Source organism: Sinohyriopsis cumingii, chromosome 6 (assembly GCF_028554795.1).
Source record: "Sinohyriopsis cumingii isolate HCF-2022 chromosome 6, ASM2855479v2, whole genome shotgun sequence".
In the NCBI taxonomy this organism is placed as follows: domain Eukaryota; kingdom Metazoa; phylum Mollusca; class Bivalvia; order Unionida; family Unionidae; genus Sinohyriopsis; species Sinohyriopsis cumingii.
The window spans coordinates 150017700-150038002 of NC_142966.1; the positions used below are offsets into that span (position 1 = coordinate 150017700).

The 20303-nt window shown below is 35.0% G+C and overlaps 1 protein-coding gene across 3 annotated transcripts in view; it reads right to left on the reverse strand.

The window, feature by feature from the left end:
• LOC149798257 (uncharacterized) overlaps positions 1 to 20303 on the reverse strand; it is a 298006-nt gene that overhangs the window by 16611 nt on the left and 261092 nt on the right. For all 3 annotated transcript variants that reach the window (XM_089963392.1, XM_089963390.1, XM_089963391.1), the window contains one exon: positions 1876 to 1949. In XM_089963392.1, the coding sequence (XP_089819518.1) occupies positions 1876 to 1949 (74 nt within the window). The remainder of the gene's footprint in view (positions 1 to 1875; positions 1950 to 20303) is intronic.

A 20303-nucleotide genomic window follows, 5' to 3' on the forward strand; every position in this document is an offset into this window, starting at 1 on the left:
ACCAACTTTTACTTGTCTTTATACATATAACAGTGCCATCAACTTTTACTTGTCTTTATACATATAACAGTGCCATCAACTTTTACTTGTCTTTATACATATAACAGTGCCACCAACTTTTACTTGTCTTTATACATATAACAGTGCCACCAACTTTTACTTGTCTTTATACATATAACAGTGCCATCAACTTTTACTTGTCTTTATACATATAACAGTGCCATCAACTTTTACTTGTCTTTATACATATAACAGTGCCATCAACTTTTACTTGTCTTTATACATATAACAGTGCCATCAACTTTTACTTGTCTTTATACATATAACAGTGCCACCAACTTTTACTTGTCTTTATACATATAACAGTGCCACCAACTTTTACTTGTCTTTATACATATAACAGTGCCATCAACTTTTACTTGTCTTTATACATATAAAAGTGCCACCAGCTTTTATTTGTTCTTATACATATAACAGTGACATTAACTTTTACTTGTCTTTATACATATAACAGTGCCATCAACTTTTACTTGTCTTTATACATATAACAGTGCCACCAACTTGTACTTGTCCTTATACATATACTGTGTCATTAACTTGTCTTTATGCATCTAACAGTGCCATCAAGTTCTATGTCCTGTAACAATTCTTTTTAACAAACACTACATGTGATACTAAATCTGCTCAAATTTGTCCAATCAGACAAGTATCTTAAAAAAGTAACTTGTCTTTCCTAAGGCACCACTCATAAATATGACCAGACAAGTGGAATTTTCATGTCCTGCCTGTGGAAAACTTCATTTTAGCAACAAAGGGAATTCTATAATGCATGTTCTCTGTCAAAACCTTTCATATGACAAATACTGCTGACGCAAGTGTCAATGACACTGTTCTGAAACCCTGAAAGCCTATTCATTAAAATATATGCTTTCTGATTTGCCACTTTTGTCATGGTTCATACAAATATTTCTTTTCAAAGACTTTTCAAGGACTAAAAGTTTTGACTTTTTACAAATTACCATGAGTGGTACACAGTCATTCAGTAACGCTCCCACCAACAGTATGACTTATTGTGATGTCAGCTACTATTGATTCAACTTCAAATTTTGGTGAACACACAACTCTTTGTTTATTCTTTGGCCTTGCCCATATGAATACAGCATGTACAGCACTTATGGCATTCTTGTCTGAAAATTTACCTCCCATTATGGAGCACTTGACCAACTTTTATCAGCTTTAATGATACAGTCAACACAGCATCCATTCATTTATGTCTTTATCTCTCTGCACAAACTCTGAATACTAAGTATGTTGGCAACCCAGTGGAAAGTCTCACTGAATATGTAAGTGACACAACATGGAGTTAAAATTTCAGAAAAATCAAGTTTCTAACCATGTGAACAGATTTTGAAAAATGTTCTTTCTTGATAGTTATAGCTGTAAATTAATGTTTCTTTTAAATTCAAGCACCTCTTAAAAAGCCAACCTCTGAATCCTGCACATTTCAAGATAATATCTGAAATCTGAACATTTTTCAAGATTGTGTGAATTCTGGTTTCTTGCTATTTTATTATAAAAAGTTACTCATCTTTACAAGTCAGTCAGAGGAGCAGACAAGAGAATTTTTTTCAAAACCCAGTGATTCTTATGTCTTACTATCTGCCTTTTGCAAGCAAAGCCATCTAGAAATGTGTTCATGGAACACAAATGCCCCCATCACAATGCCTGAATAACTTATATGCTAGCCTTAGATGATGTGTTACCGACAAACAATGGCAACAGCATGTATTAAACACCATTGCGATGGAGTGTAACATGTGGCTCTTTGATGTTTTGTCTCTTACTTTTATCAAACTTTAAGCAGTAGTAACTCACTGAAAGTGTTTGCTTGATTCCTTCAAATCTGTTGGTAATATCTTCTAGCTTGTCCTGGTGTTGCTTGTGAAGTTCTGGAATATATAACGTGCTTGATGTGTCAATATACTTAAATGGCAAATTATATATATATATATATATATATATATATATATATATATATATATATATATATATATATATGAAGAGATCAAAATATCATTTAGATTTGTGTAGTGTCCCACCAAGCACACAATTTGTTCTTGTTATTTGTATTTACTCTATTGTAATCTATTTCAAGAGCATCGTTGCCAATCTCAATCTTTGCCAAAGATTTTTGATTTGGTATTGTATGGTAATACAAGAAGGTTATTTAGAGCTGGAGTACAGTGCAACAGAATTTTGGATGATGGAGAAAAATCAAAATATCACTCCAGACACTCTTCCTTTTTGATGTATAGATTTAACATCATAAACCAAATTTCTGTTTTACAAAGTATTATTTAGTGAAATCTGACTTAGCACACACTTGCAAAATAGTACACCGACTCATCCAGGCCAGCAGTGATGAATTCCTTTACTTAGGTTTAATTACACATTTCATCTCTGTATAAAAGAAACCTGTCCAAAAAGGATGGTCCCAAAGTGTCCATAATAGAAAAGTCTTGCTGCAAAGCTAACATTTTCAATCAATTTATGTACTGCACCTTCATTGTTTTATTATATTGGTTTGATTTTGAATGTATTTCTACATCAAGCAAAAAACATTACAACTACTGTTATATACAGGTAGACAGTTATGATATTAGAATGACTACTCTATTGTATTAGAAATGTGTCCATATAGCATGGATGTCCCTGCCAATATATTGTCATTGAAGTGCAAAGTCTAAAATAGGCCATAACTTGGTAAATTTTGTTGGAAAATGATGAAAAATCAAAATTAAACGTAAATCTGAATGTAAAGCCGCACTACGTAAAAAAAAAATTCAGTGCATGAAGTCGTTTAAAAGTTATAGAGTGGACATGAAATTTGAGTATGACGAAATGAGACACACAGACATGGGTAACATTATATGCACTCTCAACAGATATGATGAAGACTTATAAATGTACATTGTATTACTCATGAGTTGAATCAAAATTACGAATAAGAAAGACCCTGATTTGCCATTGCATAATGTGCTGGCAGATCTGGATCTGTCCAGTTTAAACTTTGGCTCAATTTGTTAGTGAGTATGCATGGTATATCTAAATTTTATTGTGAACAATATAGTACAATTACCTTTCATTTTGTAAACCACCGTTCTTAAAGGCTTTCCGCTGGAGATTAAATTGGCCATTTCTAAACTTCTCATTTTTCAGGTGCTTGGTCACAATTATATATGTATCCTTGTCACAACTGAATTTATACAGTTCACATTCTAAATATCCTTTTCACTGGCATCCTTTTGAATTTGAGATTCGTTTCACTGAAAACAAATTTCCTTCACTTGATTGTGTGTTCATCATGGAACAAATAATCTCATAAATCTCTATAAGAAAAGCAAATTGAACACGCCTTCATTTAATTTCCATACCATTAAACATTTCTACAGAAAAGGAGCGACGAATAAATTCCAGCTCTAAATATCATCTCCTGAACTTAAACAAACCGATCCCTCTTTTTCCCACTGAAATATGGCACAAAAAACAAGCACTATAAAACATGAATATGAATGTACATACATATATTTTGGAAAGTAACTTCAATCACCCTCAAGCACCTGCTAAGATCATGTATCAATCCATCATTTATACTCATAAAAGAACAACTTTCTATAAAAACTCTTACAGGAACAGTGAGCTGAAAAAATATCTGGCATGTGCATTAGTAAAGAAGAAAGGGAAGACTTGCTTTCACTTGTCTACAAACTAGCTGCTTTAGATCACTCAGTCTGAATGTGAAAGGGGTAAATGCTAAGAGTAAACACCTGGGTAATAGCTCTGCCTGGGTTGACTTTGACTCCACACTAATGTAGCCTTGATATTTGGAAACATTAAGCAGTGAACATTCATTGACAATACAAACTGACTGTACTTGTACCACCATTACCCATGGAAAGTCCGCTATTTAATTTATCATATATAAACTGCAAACAACAACAATCCCGTTTCGTAGCAAAATGTACCTGCAGATCAGGGTCTATGCAGTCTGTTCCATAGATTACTCGTAAAAAAAAATGCACAGACCCAGATCTGCTAGCATATTATGTGACAGCAGATTATGGTCCATGCTGTTTGCAGCTGGACTAGTCTTATAAACGAGTAAAGATATTACTGCAGGGTTAGCTAGTTTTGTTCATTTGTTTTCAATTTATTGGCACATCAACACATGAAAGAACATCTTGTGCCAAGTTAATCACAGTCACAGTGACACACCACTACATTTGACCTGGCTTTGTCTGGGCAGGATTTGAAGCTGCACCCTTCTTGTCAAAAGTCTGGCAAGCTAACCACTTAGCCACCATGGCGCATGAAAGACAACTGCAGTAACCTGTATAACTCTGATATGACGCAAGGCTGGAAATGTGCCTTTAAACTTCATGCTTTTATACCAATGTGTACATGGCATCAAAACTTAGTAGCAAAAGAAATTGTCATAAAATTATTTTTTTCTTCAGATTTGACATTTACATATCCACTTTGAAAATACATTAAACTGGACACAGGCTAATATTTTCTTCAGGAAATGGGAAGAATACGGAAGACTGCAGACTTAACAAAAACACGACTTTTCCAAATCTTTTCTAGGGGCACTTCATAAAACTCAAGGACCAAAATATCTTTCATTATCGATCATAATTGTGTCATGTTTAAAACAAATTATTTCATTGGTGCTCTGGTGCTCTACGAAATTAGCAATTATAAATTTTCTGAACTCCACTGTCAGAAAATCCAAGAATTTTTCCAAAACTTTGCAAGATTTGGAGAAATTCCATTACTTTTTAAGGCCCTTGAAATTTTTTTTTTATAATTCCAAATCTTTACCAAGATTCTGGACACTTGGGATCTCTGACAAGAGCCTAACTCTTAACAGTCTTGAAGAAATTTGAATTTAGCAAGATGAGCAAAGAATAAATATAGCAGTATAAATAAATTGGCAGGCATATATTTAGATTCATAATTTTATTATCCGCACATAACAAACACATTCCAGGCAATTATGTACCCCAATCTGGGGCTACAACTCCTTTAAATGATGATCCTGGCAATATATACAGACCAAACGCTGAAATATCAAAGTAAGCCAAGGTATCAGTAACACAAAACTGCATACCAAGGGAGTTACTAAACAGAAAGGAAAATGGGCACATTCATTAATCTGGTGCCATAACTAAGCTAAAAGCTGACCTTGCATGATGAATATAATACCCAAGCAACACTGATAATTAAACTCAGCCAAGGTCTCAATGAAAACATGCTGCCTACAAATTTTATAAAAATCCAATCAGAGTTATTGTAGAGAAATGAAAGTGGGTGGGTCCGACAATCAGGGGCAATAACTCTACTAAATGTTTAATGTGGATGACTTAGCTCAACCAGTGCTTCATTAATATTAAGCTGCATACAAAATTTGGTTGTAATCCTACTTAATAGTTATTGTACAGAATGAAATCAGTTGGAAAACCAGTGGTTGAACTCTGCTAAATTAATTAAGATAATTAGTGTGTAGAAACTTAAGTGGGTGGGTCGGACCATGAAGAGCAATAACTCCGCTAAATGATGCAGAAAGTTGACAATCAAACTCAATCATGGGCTCAAGTAAATCAAACTGTTTACCAAATCTGGCTGACATTCAATATCAAATAAAAGAATGTGTGGAAATGATGTTGGGTACCTCCGACATTCAAGGGTCATAACACCTTTTAACTTTTATGCCGAACAATGACAAGTGAATTCAGAAAAGATGTTATCAAAATCAAATAGTGAATCAAATTTGGATGAAATCCAGTAATAATTTAAGATGTTAATTGTGCTGAAACAATTGTGGGTGGTCTGAGAATCAAGATCATTAACGATGCTACAATTGATGATTTAGTATGCTAAGAGTTGTCATTAACTAGCAATATATTGATGATTAGAATTCTGACAGTCATCATTAATTAGCTACAATTGATGATTAGAATGCTGAGTCATCATTAACTAGCTACAATTGATGATTAGAATGCTGACAGTCGTCATTACCTAGCTACAATTGATGACTAGAATGCTGACAGTCATCATTAACTAGCTACAATTGATGATTAGAATGTGGAGTCATCATTAACGACGCTACAATTGATTAGAATGCTGAAAGTCTCAACCAAGTATCAAGCAGCACAGCAAATCTCTTTGAAATCCAATAATAATAATTATGTGAGTTACCATGGAGACACTGAAGTGGTTGGGTCTGACAAATGTCAAAGAACAATGCTTCTAACTCAACTCAGTCAAGACCCATCATAGGGTCTTTCATTACATTTAAAGTTGGCGGACGAGTTGCCAAAGTAGGGGTAGGGTAGTGTAGGGTGGTGGGGGTGGCTTGGTGTGGGTGTATGACCTCCCCCAACAGGGATACAGGTATTATTTTTAAAAGTAGCAGGTGTAAAGTAAAAGTAGGAAGGTAAATCACCTGGCTCTCAGCTGATAAGGAAAGCACTGCATCAATATACAGCTGCATATACAGTAAGGATGAAAGCCATTTTTTAAGTGAGTTACCACATGGAAATGAAAGTGTGAGCAATAAAAGAATGGCAATATATTTAATACCCCTCCCCCAATTTTCTGCTGAAAGCAGGAGGGAGAAAACAATTAACCTTTCGTATTATATTTCTGACACAATTGCAAGATATACTAGACTAAATGCCCACCACTGAGCGAAAATTACTACAACACATTATCAAAACAATTATTTAGAACAATCTAATTTATACCTCATTATACTAAGACCATCTTTGCCTGACATTGTGTAAAACAACAACCAGCCCTGTTTTTCCAATAAATGACCTTGTCAGATTGAATCTACCTCAACTGATCCCTGTAAAACCATGCTAGTCAGTGTATACATACCATACCATACATATTCCTTTAAATGTGTCCCCAAAATTTTGACCCTGTGCACTCCCAGAAAGAAAAACAAAATGCCACTAGCTTTTCTTTACTGGATCTCTCTCCAAGTCTTAGAATGTTGGTGCTAGCAATGTCCAAAGTTGCAACGATAATATCTGTAAGATGGCAATGAATATCCATTTTAAACAATGTATCTGGTGATGGATGGAGAAATTCAAAGTTTGTAGTAGTCCGCAGAGTTGCAATGTACAGTCTTCAACAACATATTTTTTTAGGTTAAACTCACCCCTATGGCAAGAAAGACCTAATTTATTCTAAGGCTGAATTAATTACAAAAGAGATAAAATTTACGCAAAAACACAGCTTGTCATTCAACTCAAGACTGATAAATTTGAAAAGAATTTTTTTTTAAGAAATGGGTTATTATAGAGGCTGGTATGTAGTAATGAGTAAACACTTATTTGGCCTTACCCATACATACATGTATAGCACTTACTGCAATCATGTCTGAAAATGTACCTCCCATTACAAAGCAACTGACCAACTTTTATCAGCTTTCCATACCATTTTAAAAGCACGGTTAGTGCATTATGTAATATTGTTTTCCTTTGTCCCTTTAAAATGTGGTGTCCACCAAAATTTTGAGTATGTGGGACACAGTGTCTATGCCTTTGGGATCCTAGGTGCAACAAAGACCACAGTTTTGTTTGGTGGAGTTTTAAACAGAAACATCTGTGTGGGGGAAACCAAAATTTTGAGAATGGGCATTCAGCATTCATCCTGTCTCTAAATGATGACATGAAATGTTGAAATGCAACCTACTGAAGGTTTTTATAATATGAAGTTGTATGATAAAATCCAACACCGTTTAAATTAAAGTTATACCGCAGAAACCAAAGCTTGGAAAGTGGGCATTCAGGGGCCATAACTCTTATACACGTAAATGATGTTGCAGAATGCTGGAAATTGAACTCATTTAAGGACTCATTAGTATATAAATCTGTGTATCAAAAATGACTAAAACCCAACACATATTGGTCAAGTTATGTTGCAGATAACCAAGTCAGTGGAACAGACAGTTGGAGGGGGGGACATAACTCTTGTAAAAGATGTTGCAAAATGATGAAATTGAACTCGTTCAAAGACTCATGAGTATATATCATAAAGCTGCATATCAAATCTGACTGAAACTCAACACACATTAGTCAAGTGATACTGCAGACAACAAAGTAGAGGAAACAATCAGGGGGCATAACTCTTCAAAATGATGTGTGGAATACTGGAAATTGTTTTCATTCAAAGACTCACCAGTATGTATGATAAAGCTGCATATTAAATCTGACTGCAACTCAACACACATTGGTCAAGTTATATTACAGATACCAAAGTCAGGGAAAACAATCAGGGGGCATAACTCTTTGAAATGACATGTAGAATGCTGGAAATTGCGCTACCAGATTTGGTTAAAATCCAAAACTTCTAAGCAAAGTTATCTTGCTGAAACCACGCTGCTGATGAACAGACAGACATACATGATTAATGTTGAGTTTTGTGGAACATAGCCCCATTAAATGAAAGCTATTAAGGAAAGCTAAAGATCCCAAAACATTATATGGACTGATGGCATTATTATGAAAATTAAGCAGTTGAATAAATTAGAAATGTGTTTTTTCCCCTTGGTACCCCACCCCCATAAATGTTTTAAGTGAAGCTTTGTATTATCACCTGTGTCCAGACACTTGTCAGAACTGAGTAAAAAGGTCAGAGACTAACTCCACCTAATCTCAGTCAATGATCAATATGCACTCTTTGAACTTAAGGAATCATCATTTTCAGTACTTGATTCAGGGGTATGCATTTGGGTTATTGGTTGCCTTTATGATATTGGTGGTTTTCTTGATTTGGTGGAGATGTTGGGGTGGGGGTGGGGGTTGAGGTTGGAACTGATAAGCTTATACAGTACATATTTCAAAGTATGAACATACAAGAAAATTACAAATGATGCAATCAGTGATATGAGAAGATATCTCTTTATCTTTATGGCATGTGAAATTAGTTCAATTTTCAATTAATATATATATTTTTTAAATTTGCAATCACGTTTTAAAAACCACTCTGACCCATTAACTACATCTAAAATGCATGTATCAGCACTCAGTTAGGCTGGACATGCCTCATTCCTCCCTTTGTAATTTGTTGTATGTATGGGTATTGTTATTAAATTTCCGCAGTATCATATATACTCGCTTATAGGACTAGTTAAACTGAAAACTCTACAGACCCAGATCTGCTGGCACATGATGTGCCAGCTGATCTGGGTATGTGCAGTTTCTTAGGAGTAGTCAGTAGTACAAACATCATGGACCATGATCTGCAGGTGCATTATGCTATGGTAGATCAGGATCTTTGTTGTTTGCAGTTTGATTAGACTTATAAGTGAGTATATATGGTAGGTACACATAATGGCTAAATATTACACCCATGGTTCTTCTCTGTATCTGATAAAAATATAAATTCCTTCACAGCCATTAAATTTGTGCTATTATAGTACATATAAAACCATAAACTAAAGATCAATGACACCACACTTGGAATATGATATTCTAAATAATGACAATTAGGACAACAAGGAATTTCTATTAATTGTTAATAAGAAATGTGAGGATTCTTAGTCACAAAAGCAGTAAAGATTCGGGTAAGGCAAAGCGGAAGAGGACAGGTCAGTTTTTGAGCAAATATAGCTCATAGTAAATTACATCATTTAAAGTAAGAATAATAATGGGATAAGCAATTTAAACCAAAAAAAATTCAAATGAACTTTTAAAAGAAAAATATATATAGAAGTGAAATCCACCAAAAAAAACAAATGCTGAAGTTTCAGTATTTTGGATAATTAACTGATAAAGAGCAGCATGATTTTTTATATACTTTATAGCTATTACATATGAGCCAATGAAATGTCCACAATTTACCTTGCTCAATTTATGATTGGTTCATTTGCAATCCGTCTTTTACCTTTTCTTATGACAGGATTCAGTTTGTAGAATGTGTGTTTGTTGAATATATCTCACAATTTTAGTGAAACATCCTTAAGATCATTATGATATTGTGTTGTATTGCCTTGCCATGCACACAGGATGATTTTGGCAATCTATAATTGCCTTGCCATGCACACAGATGCTATTGACAATCTATAATTGCCTTGCCATGCACAAAGGATGCTTTTGATAATATATAATTGCCTTGCCAAGAACACCCAACGTTTTTGACAATCTATAATGACTGAGAAACTATGCAGTGGCCTGTATAATTGAAACAGTTTCTTTAACATAAAAATGTTACTCCCAAATATTTATGTATAAGAACATGTTTTTCTCAGGTAAATAATGTAACTTAAAAGAAAATTTTGTCAGCAAGGTCAAGAAATCAACCAGCTTTTTTAATACTGTGTAATATGTGCTATAATTTAATTAAATTCTCAACTTTTCCCTTGTGATGCCAGATCTGATGTGAAAATCACACTTTTTAACAGAAGAATCCTGCCAAACAGTCCTTTCAAGCAGTGATGTAGAAATAAATCCTTTAACAGGAATGGATAGTTCCTGCATCATTAATAGCCAAATGCATATTCATTTACATGGTTAATGATTTTGTAAACTGCACTCAAAAAGTATTCACTAGCAAATTTAAACATTTTTAATAGATTGCCTGTGAAAGAGACTCAGCCCTAATGATGGCAAGTCAAAAGATTTTACAATATTAAAATTGAATTAAGTTCGTTAAAGGGTGATTTATTCTTGTGCGAGTAACTACCCTGCATTCATTACTCACAGATGATGTGATCTTTTTACATAGACAAAATGGTATGAATTAACATCTGAAATCCATTTTACACATCAAACATTTAATGACATGCAAATCACTTCATGTGGATCTATATTGAGTTGTGTGATAACTGTAAAATTATATCTACTTCGTTGCATTATATTTTTCCTGCGAGTCATGCAGATAAAAATGTAGACTTCTCCAATGTTCTTACTAGGGTGATAGCAAGCCATGATGCCCATGTTGTGGACTTTATTACTAATCTTGTTTCTTTCCAAAAGTTAATTTTATTCCATTCTGATCATGGTGTTTGGATGACAAGAGGGAGCTGCATACTATCACACTGATTTAATACATTGGGTAATCTTCCATAATAAGGTTTTCAACCTGCTGTTAGCTGATCTTCCACAATAAATTGTCGACATGATGCTTATTTGCATGTGATGTGACTGGTCATCATTTATCACCGTTTTAGATTATATCTCTGGTGTGAGACAATGTAACCAGTCTATATAAACCAGCCTCTGTTAGTTAAATGCTCATTTACATAATGTACATCAGATGTTAAGGCCAAATTCATAATCTGAAATATGACAGGTGCAATCATGTGGATATGTCTTTCAGATATGCCTGGGTTGTCAATACTTCTTTCTATTCCACAACTGGTGCAAAAATGCAGCCAAGCTTGAACCTCTTAATGGATGAAAATAGAAATTGATCATTAAATTCTGTCACTGAATTTTAAGCACTTACACATGTATAAAAGTAAAATAATGTCAGTGCGCATTGCCATGCTGGAAGTGCATTCCATGTTTTTCAGGGCGTGTTTGATCCATATAAACAAGGCTGCTGGTACATTAGTGTTTGTCCCCTAGCAAGAGTCATTTGCCATCAGACTAGCACCAGAGTCATTTGCCATCAGACTAGCAGTCTTGGGTCATTTTCCATCAGACTAGTGCAAGAGTCATTTCCCATCAGACTAGCACCAGAGTCATTTCCCATCAGACTAGCAGTCTTGGGTCATTTTCCATCAGACTAGTGCAAGAGTCATTTCCCATCAGATTAGCAGTCTTGAGTCATTTCCCATCAGACTAGCAGTCTTGGGTCATTTTCATTCAGACTAGTGCAAGAGTCATTTCCCATCAGACTAGCAGTCTTGGGTCATTTTCATTCAGACTAGTGCAAGAGTCATTTCCCATCAGACTAGCAGTCTTGGGTCATTTTCCATCAGACTAGTGCAAGAGTCATTTCCCATCAGATTAGCAGTCTTGAGTCATTTCCCATCAGACTAGTGCAAGAGTCATTTCCCATCATACTAACAGTCTTGAGTCATTTCCCGTCAGACTAGCAGTCTTGATAGTCTGATGGCTAATTAATATCTTTGTGTGTCTCTGATTGTTTCGTGGAAAGGACTCGTGAAGATTCAGCAGGACAAGAAAATATCTCAACCGACTTTTCTATCTGGCCACAAATTTATTTTTTAAAAAATTTTTTTAAGACGGCAGTAATACCATATATACTCGCTTATAAGTTAAACCAAACTGCAAACAAGAAAGAACCTGATCTACCATAGCATAATGTGCCTGCAGATCAGGGTCTATCTGTTTGTTCTACTGATTACTCCTAACTGACCCTGATGTCCCAGCAGGCTATGTGAAGGCAGATCTGGTCTGTAGTTTGCAGTTGGAATAGTCTTACAAGCAAGTACAGTGGTCCCCCTCTTGAATGCCCACCCCCACCCCTGCAGCCACCAGCCAGAATCTCTTGGCACCAACGAGTTTGTGTTCAAAAGTACCTATCAAGAACTGCCAGCCCTCTAACGCGACCAGCATATTAGTACAACAATGTAAAATGTTCCCCTCACAAGTGGCCACATTGTGTTTCAAATGTGTCCAGAACCAATAATTAATTCATACTGTACGGTGAGATTATCTCTACCATCAATACTTGTCTCCCGATATCAGGTTTCCTTTACTGAAAGAAGTGTTGGCTAAAGCACACATAACACTAAAATTAATATTATATCATTATCTATAAAAGCGAACATTTACAGGAAATGGGTGCAACCCAGACCTGCCAACCCCGACGAGTCTGTCTCAGTAAGGCAGTTGATGTTTTTCCATAAGATTGGCCAGTTTTCAGTAAGGTGTAACAAAATGTCAATAACTGCTATTGTAAAGATGGAAAACTTAATTAAAAGTTTGATGCATTGACGATAAACATTATGTTCAATTGAAAAATTTGTAAATTACACACAGACTTTATCTACCACTAGTACAGTTGCACAAACTCTAGTTCCAAACCCTATGCAGCTAAATGGCTTGTTGCTATCTCTCAACTTGACATAATTCCTGGAAATTCTTTTCCATTCCACATGATGATGGCAATCATATCACCCACCATGAGACATGCTCAAATTGGCATGTGATGTCCATTAGATGTAATTGTCTCTGTGTTGATTATTAATACTTTTCTGGAAGCTTAATTTCCTTTTCGTCTTAAACATGCATCTCTTTCTGGATGCCATTTTTAAAAATTCTATAATCAACAGTTTTATCATGCCGATGCTTCTCAGGAACAAATAGGTGCAGTTTAAAGCATCTGGGGTGCTGCTGTAAAGTACATTCATTTTCCAGTAGTTTTTTTGCTAGTATGCCAAAAAATCATGTGACAATAGATATATCGCTTCCTTTACAAAGAAGTCATTTCGTCCACTTTACGAAAGTTTTGTTTCCATAATTAAATCGCATACAGTTAGCAACATCAAAATAAATAATTACCAAACATTAACTTGTCATCACGTAAACAGAGACATATTACTTTTTAAGAAATTCGGTTATTCTACTCAGTGATATTGGGGGTGGAGATGGGGGGACTTGCCGAACACTTTTATGTAGAAAAGACTCGATAAAACAATTTTATGTTGAAAAGACTTGAATAAACAATGTTGTAACCTATAAGAAGATTATTCGGCAGCAGTGGGAAAATGGAGCAAATGGAAATAGAATTATGTATGTAGCAAGATTTAAATGTTTTTGAATGATTTTACAATGTACATGACAATAATACCTGCCTGCATATCACGCTTACGTCTAGAATAATAACTATGAATGTATATTCAGTTGAAATAAGTCTATTGTTAAGACAAGAAGAATCTTTTAATAATTAATGTTACTTTTAAATGAAAATATTAAATGTTTTGAAGTTCTTACTACGTACATTACATATACTTCTTACGAAAAATTAGTCCCCCTCTGGAAAGGCCACCCGTCTTATAAGGCCACTTTCCCGGTGCAGAAGGGGTGGCCGGATAAGCAGGGGACCGCTGTATATAGGATAGTCAATATATCTTCGGAACTTAACAAAGTCCTGAGACCAAACCAATCCAAAACAAACAAATACATAAGTCCTGGCAGAGAAAGAATGTAAAATATTTGTTAAATTATGCCTTTTCTTTCATTCAGTGCAATTTAAGTTTTTAACTGTTGGAGTGGTTAGCTGGGTTGAACTTCAGATGTAATTGAAATACATTTCATAGACGTATATAAACTACTATAGGTGTACGAGTTTTGAAAGGAATGAAAAGTTACTAATTCGCAAAGAATGTATTAATTTAATGCTGCTATCATTACTTCATATTTAAAATAATTCTTACAATCATAATCACACAAGTCTGACAGAGTCAAATCAAACTATGTTAATGGATCATGGTAAACTATAAGTAAAGACAGGTAATTTTCACATGCTTTCTATGCCAGTTATTGGAAGACTAATACAAAAAGATACTTAGAACTGAGATAAAATGACCGATGAATCATGTTTGAAAAAGTAAACTAACGAGAGTGATATGTTTGATAAATTACTGACAACATTTTTGCTCTTGTATTGCATATTAGGCTGCAATGGCTTAGTTTTGTTTACTAAATTTGAATATTTGAAAAATTGGTAACCGCGTAAACATACATCCTTGTGGTACATCTGATGTTAGCAAATACACATGTCTAGGTATTATGCCCAACTGCATGATGTATTTAATTTTGTAGCAGCATGACAATCTTAAGGATGTTTTTCCTGAATTGTTATAAAGTGAATATTCAACAATCGTCATAATAAGAGTTAAATGACATGTTTAATGAAATGGTTGCAAGACAGGTGAGGTATGGTATTTGTATGCACATTGTCAATGGCAAGTCTAACATTCATACCAGAGGATTGTTGTTGTTGTGGGGTTTAACGCCATTTTTCAGCACATGACGGGCTATGCATGGCGGCCAGTATTAAGGTGGAGGAAGAACCCTGGAAAACTCCGGGAAGAACCACTGACCCACGAGAAGCTACTGGCAAGCTTTCTCACATACCCACATTGGCTGAATCCTAGACTTGAACCCACGCAGACAGAGGTGAGATGGCAGTGATCTGTAACGGAGAGCGCTTTAGACCACTCGGGGCCCCTCATACCAGAGGAATGGTTCAGTTACAAATTGGGTGAATTATATGGCATCAATTTGGTTATCTGCTGTATAATGTGTACATGTTTAGTCATTTTAGTCTTCAATGAAAATAAGGCCTTGAAAAGACTAGAACGGTCTTGCACGAAGAACAAAATTGCTTTATACAGCTTTTCTCCTTAAATGAAGCTTGAATCTCTAAACCTTTTTGTAACATTAAACTAGATGGCTCGCATCATGTTTTTTTTAGCCAAGAGTCTACTTCAGGTGTCAACTGAAGATTTCCAATGAACATTTGTACACAGGTCTATTCCTGTCCAAAACCAAACCTTTCAAAAAGAGTGCACTATAAAAACACTTGCTATGAAACTGTATTAAGCCTTTAAGACTTGATAAACCTGAACAAAAATAAATCCAAGAGCACGAACTGGGGGGGGGGTATCTGGTATGACATACGCAAGCTTTGCATAAGAAATGTTAGTGGACTCTTCCACAATTTTACATTATTCACAGATTTATCACATAATGTTGTCTCTCATTAGACAGAATCACAGTTATATACTATGATATAAAAAGTGGTTGTGGTTTTAACACCTTAAGCATGTCTGTAAATCTTTAAAGAAAATTGGGTGGTAAACCCTTAACTGGAAATCACACCAGCTATCACACAGCTGCATGATCTGTATCTGTGGCCACAGTAAATAAAAAGTGGCCACTGAAAGAAGAAAAAAATTTGCTTAGACGTACACATTCTTCAATTGTGTCTCAAATTTTTATATTTGTCTAATTTACTTAGTTGAAACAGTAGGATGATTTGAAATCCCCAGCAGTACATACATACATACCTACAACAATGCCAAGGTGTACCTTTAGATACAGTGTTATCAGATATACACTTATCTTTTCAGCTGACAATAGTAATCATGCCTAGCACTGATGTAAAACGATATGCCAGGTCAATAAATAAATGACCCTTGTTGAGACATATCATATAAACATCAAGTTCCATGTCGTAATTGTATACTATGACTCACATGATTGCCTTCTATTGATACATAATGATACATTTTATATATATATATATATATATATATATATATATATATATATATATATATACACACACACACACACATAAATACATACACAGTGCAACCCTGCTATAACACGCCCCGCAATATACACACACACAAATACATACACAGTGCAACCCTGCTATAACACGCCCCGCAATAACGCGAATTCGGATATAATGCAGTTGTGGAGTGGCTCCTGAAATTTCATATATTCATTCACACATGAACAAATATTTATTTTTTCAAAGTATGTGAAATAGTGTATAAAAAATGTATTATGATTTTGGGGAAGAGATTGTCTATGAATTCAAATATAATATGATCATGGCATGGTTTCTGAAATGTAACAACTGCACCAGGTTCTTAAAGTGTTATGCCAAAATAAACGTTATCGGAAATGTTAAGACTGATCCATGAGTAAAGCCAGTAAGTCATCTTTGTGATTGTCTTAAATTAATTCTGTATACAATTGTTGCTCAAACAATAGCTGACATGTGTTTCTTCTTTAACTGCATACACAACCAAGCAGCAGACAATACAGTGGCTGATAAAAGATTATCACAATTTAATAAACATATACAAAAAAAAGAAAGTCACCAACATGTTTGCTGGGTGTGTTATTAGACACAATCAGCTGACCAGTAAATAATGTCCACTTTCTTAGCTGGAAATTGAAAGGGTATGAAATTGTGCACGCCTTCAGCTGAAAAATCTTTATAAAAGTTTCACATATTTCTTTCGATATTCACAAACTCTGAAGTAAAAGTTATATGCATGTTAAAAGCATGTGTTGTTTGTTAATTATTCTTGCTGTAGTTGTTCAAATGAATAGGTATATGAGTGTTAATTATTGGAAATTTACAATGGATAAAGGTACACGGAAACACATATGATAAAATCTTAGGAGTATGAAATTTGTACACACCATTCATAGACCCTGGAACGTAATGAACTGTACATGTGCCTTGTCTTTCTTAACCTAATTTTGCTGTTAATTCTTCCCGTTGAATTCAGACACAAAATGATCTGTGACAAAATTACTGAATAGTTTAACCGATTTGGCCCTGATCCCGTCTGTAGGCATGATGAGGCTGTACCCTACTTCCAAGCTCTGCAGCATCAAGGTCATTTAAGATACACCAACGTGGGTGGTATTAAAAAAAACAGCAGACAGATATAGCTCTAAAATGATATCAAATAATCTGGAAGTTCTAGTTGCACTACAAAATACAGTGAGAAAAACCTCATTTTTTGGACCCGTTTTTTTTTCACCCAAAATTCGCTCGAGATTGGAATGCGATTTTGTGTTCGGATTTTAGACCTTTTGGCCTCAGATCTAAGGCATACCGGTCTTAACTGCACACAGACAGGTGATCCTTTGCAAAAACTAGAATAAGGTGGGCATTTGACAAAAATGATGGGTCCATTAAGCAAAAAAATAAATAAATAAAAATAAATAAATAAAAGAACTCCAACTTTTACCCTTCTGCTCATGCGCAAGCAAAATAACCAATGGAGAATGATGTTTCTAATACAACTAGGCATTAGTCTCATGGAAAATCGGTTGAAAGCCGATGTATTATGATGTATTCAGAAATAGCCCCCCAAATGTCTTTCCTACGCACATTTCAGGCAAAAACGACAAAAACCTCAGGGGCCAAATGAGTTAAATATGTAATTTTTGCAATGGAATTACATGTATTATGGATTATATGCATGTCACAATGGTATGATATTAGATGGTAAGTAAACTGTTAATACTCTGTTCATGCTATATATTAGACACTGAATTCAGACACAATGATCTGTGACAAAATTATTGAATATTTTAAATCTGTGTGCAATTTTTCAATGGAATTACATGCATTATGGATGAATTGTATGCCACGATGGCACGATAGTAAATGGTGTTGATACCCTATTCATAATAGACATTAGACATGAATAAACGTATACGTGCCAATGAGTTGTTCTCTGAAAAAGTAAAATACTATAAAACCCTGCAATTCAATTTTTGGACCCCAATTATCGTGTTATATATATATATAGAGAGAGAGAGAGAGAGAGAGAGAGAGAGAGAGAGAGAGAGAGAGAGCGAGCATAAAAGCCTGGTTTAATAACATATATGAAGAAAACAAAAAAAAAAATTAGAAATTTATGGAATTAATTTCTGTCCCATAGTTGAAAACCTGGTCCTGAGTATATGATCACCGCAAGAGAGGAGTTACATTTTAAACAGGCTAAGTAAAATAAACGGGAACTTAGTGCATGTTAGAAAGCTAAGGCTGCAGTTCCATGCTGCTAGAACCTAGGGCACACTAGAAAGCTAACTCTGCTGCAGTTCCATGCTGCAAGAGCATGGGGAGAGGAATGTGAACTAATTCCAGGGCATGCTGTCTAGCTGTAAAATCACAGAATCTTCTATTGGTTGGTTTACTCTTTGATTTTACAGTGATCCCTTACAATGCATTACAAAGAAGAAATAAAGTGCAATCTTATTGTAAGAAAGCCTGCCTTGTATCATAACCATATTTGTCTATAAAATGGAATCAATAATCATACATGGGAATCCTGCCATAATACAGTATTTAGGGTCCATAATAGTATTGTGTACCAAACAGCTGTATCATGATCATCAAGCTATTACAGTTTCTGAAACTTAACTGAATTATTTTTATGTTTTTCAATTTGACAAATGTTACAAGCAGTGTCAGGGAACACAGGACATTTAAGACCAAAAAATCTGATGCCATGTATAGCCATAATGTTATATGAATTTGTTACATCTGAATTTGCATTATAGCAGGGTTCTTCTACACTACATTATATGACGGACCATGCCATACTGAATTTGCATTATAGCAGGGTTCCCCTACACCACATTGTATGAGGGACTATGCCATACTAAATTTGCATTACAGCAGGGTTCCCCTGCACCACATTGTATGAGGGACCATGCCATACTGAATTTGCATTATAGCAGGGTTCCTCTGCGCCACATTGTATGAGGGACCATGCCATACTGAATTTGCATTATAGCAGGGTTCCTCTGCACCACATTGTATGAGGGACCATGCCATACTGAATTTGCATTATAGCAGGGTTCCTTGCATTATAGCAGGGTTCCTCTGCACCACATTGTATGAGGGACCATGCCATACTGAATTTGTGTTATAGCAGGGTTCCTCTGCACCACATTGTATGAGGGACCATGCCATACTGAGGCAATCTAAAGAGAGATACCACTAATTAATGTCAGAATTTTATCTTTTACTACTGCAAAAGTAGCAAGACATGAAAGCAATAAAATAAGCACTATTTTCCATCTGGTGTTCAGCTCTTCATAATGTTTGTGTACTGTAATTATTAAATGGTTACTGGTTCACATGGTTCTATTTCTAGGTCACATATAAGAATTCACCTAACATGACCTTTGCACATACAAGTGATGTTGTACATAGTTAACTTTACTCAAGGCATAGTATCAGCAACATTCCTTACTCTCCATTTAGCCCCATGGTTTTGCCTTAACTAAGTGTTTGTATCCTAACTTTAACATTAAATACCCCATTAAAAATGCACCAACAGTGCACCTTATTCCAAAATATTTTCCAAAGTTTGAAAAATCACGATCTGGATTTGGATTAGATACACTTCATTAAAAATTAACTAATGGATGCATGGCCAGGGAATCGAACATAATAATTAAGTTTAATAATTAGGCCCCTGACTAAATTCTTTGAAAATTTAATCCTCCATGTGTTTGGCATACAATCCCTACTAGTATGATAACAGCTATACAAGTTTCTATTTCTGTACCACAAATCACCTGAGAGTATCTACCAACAGGCAAGTGATGTTATTACACAGGACGCTGAGGCAGTCTATTGACTGGTATGCTTTCAATAAAAAACAATGGATTTTTCCTCTCCTGATAGAAGCTTCTTCCCACAGTGAAAGAAGAAAGGAAGTAGGATGGACTAAAGGACTATATACATTTTGTAAGGCA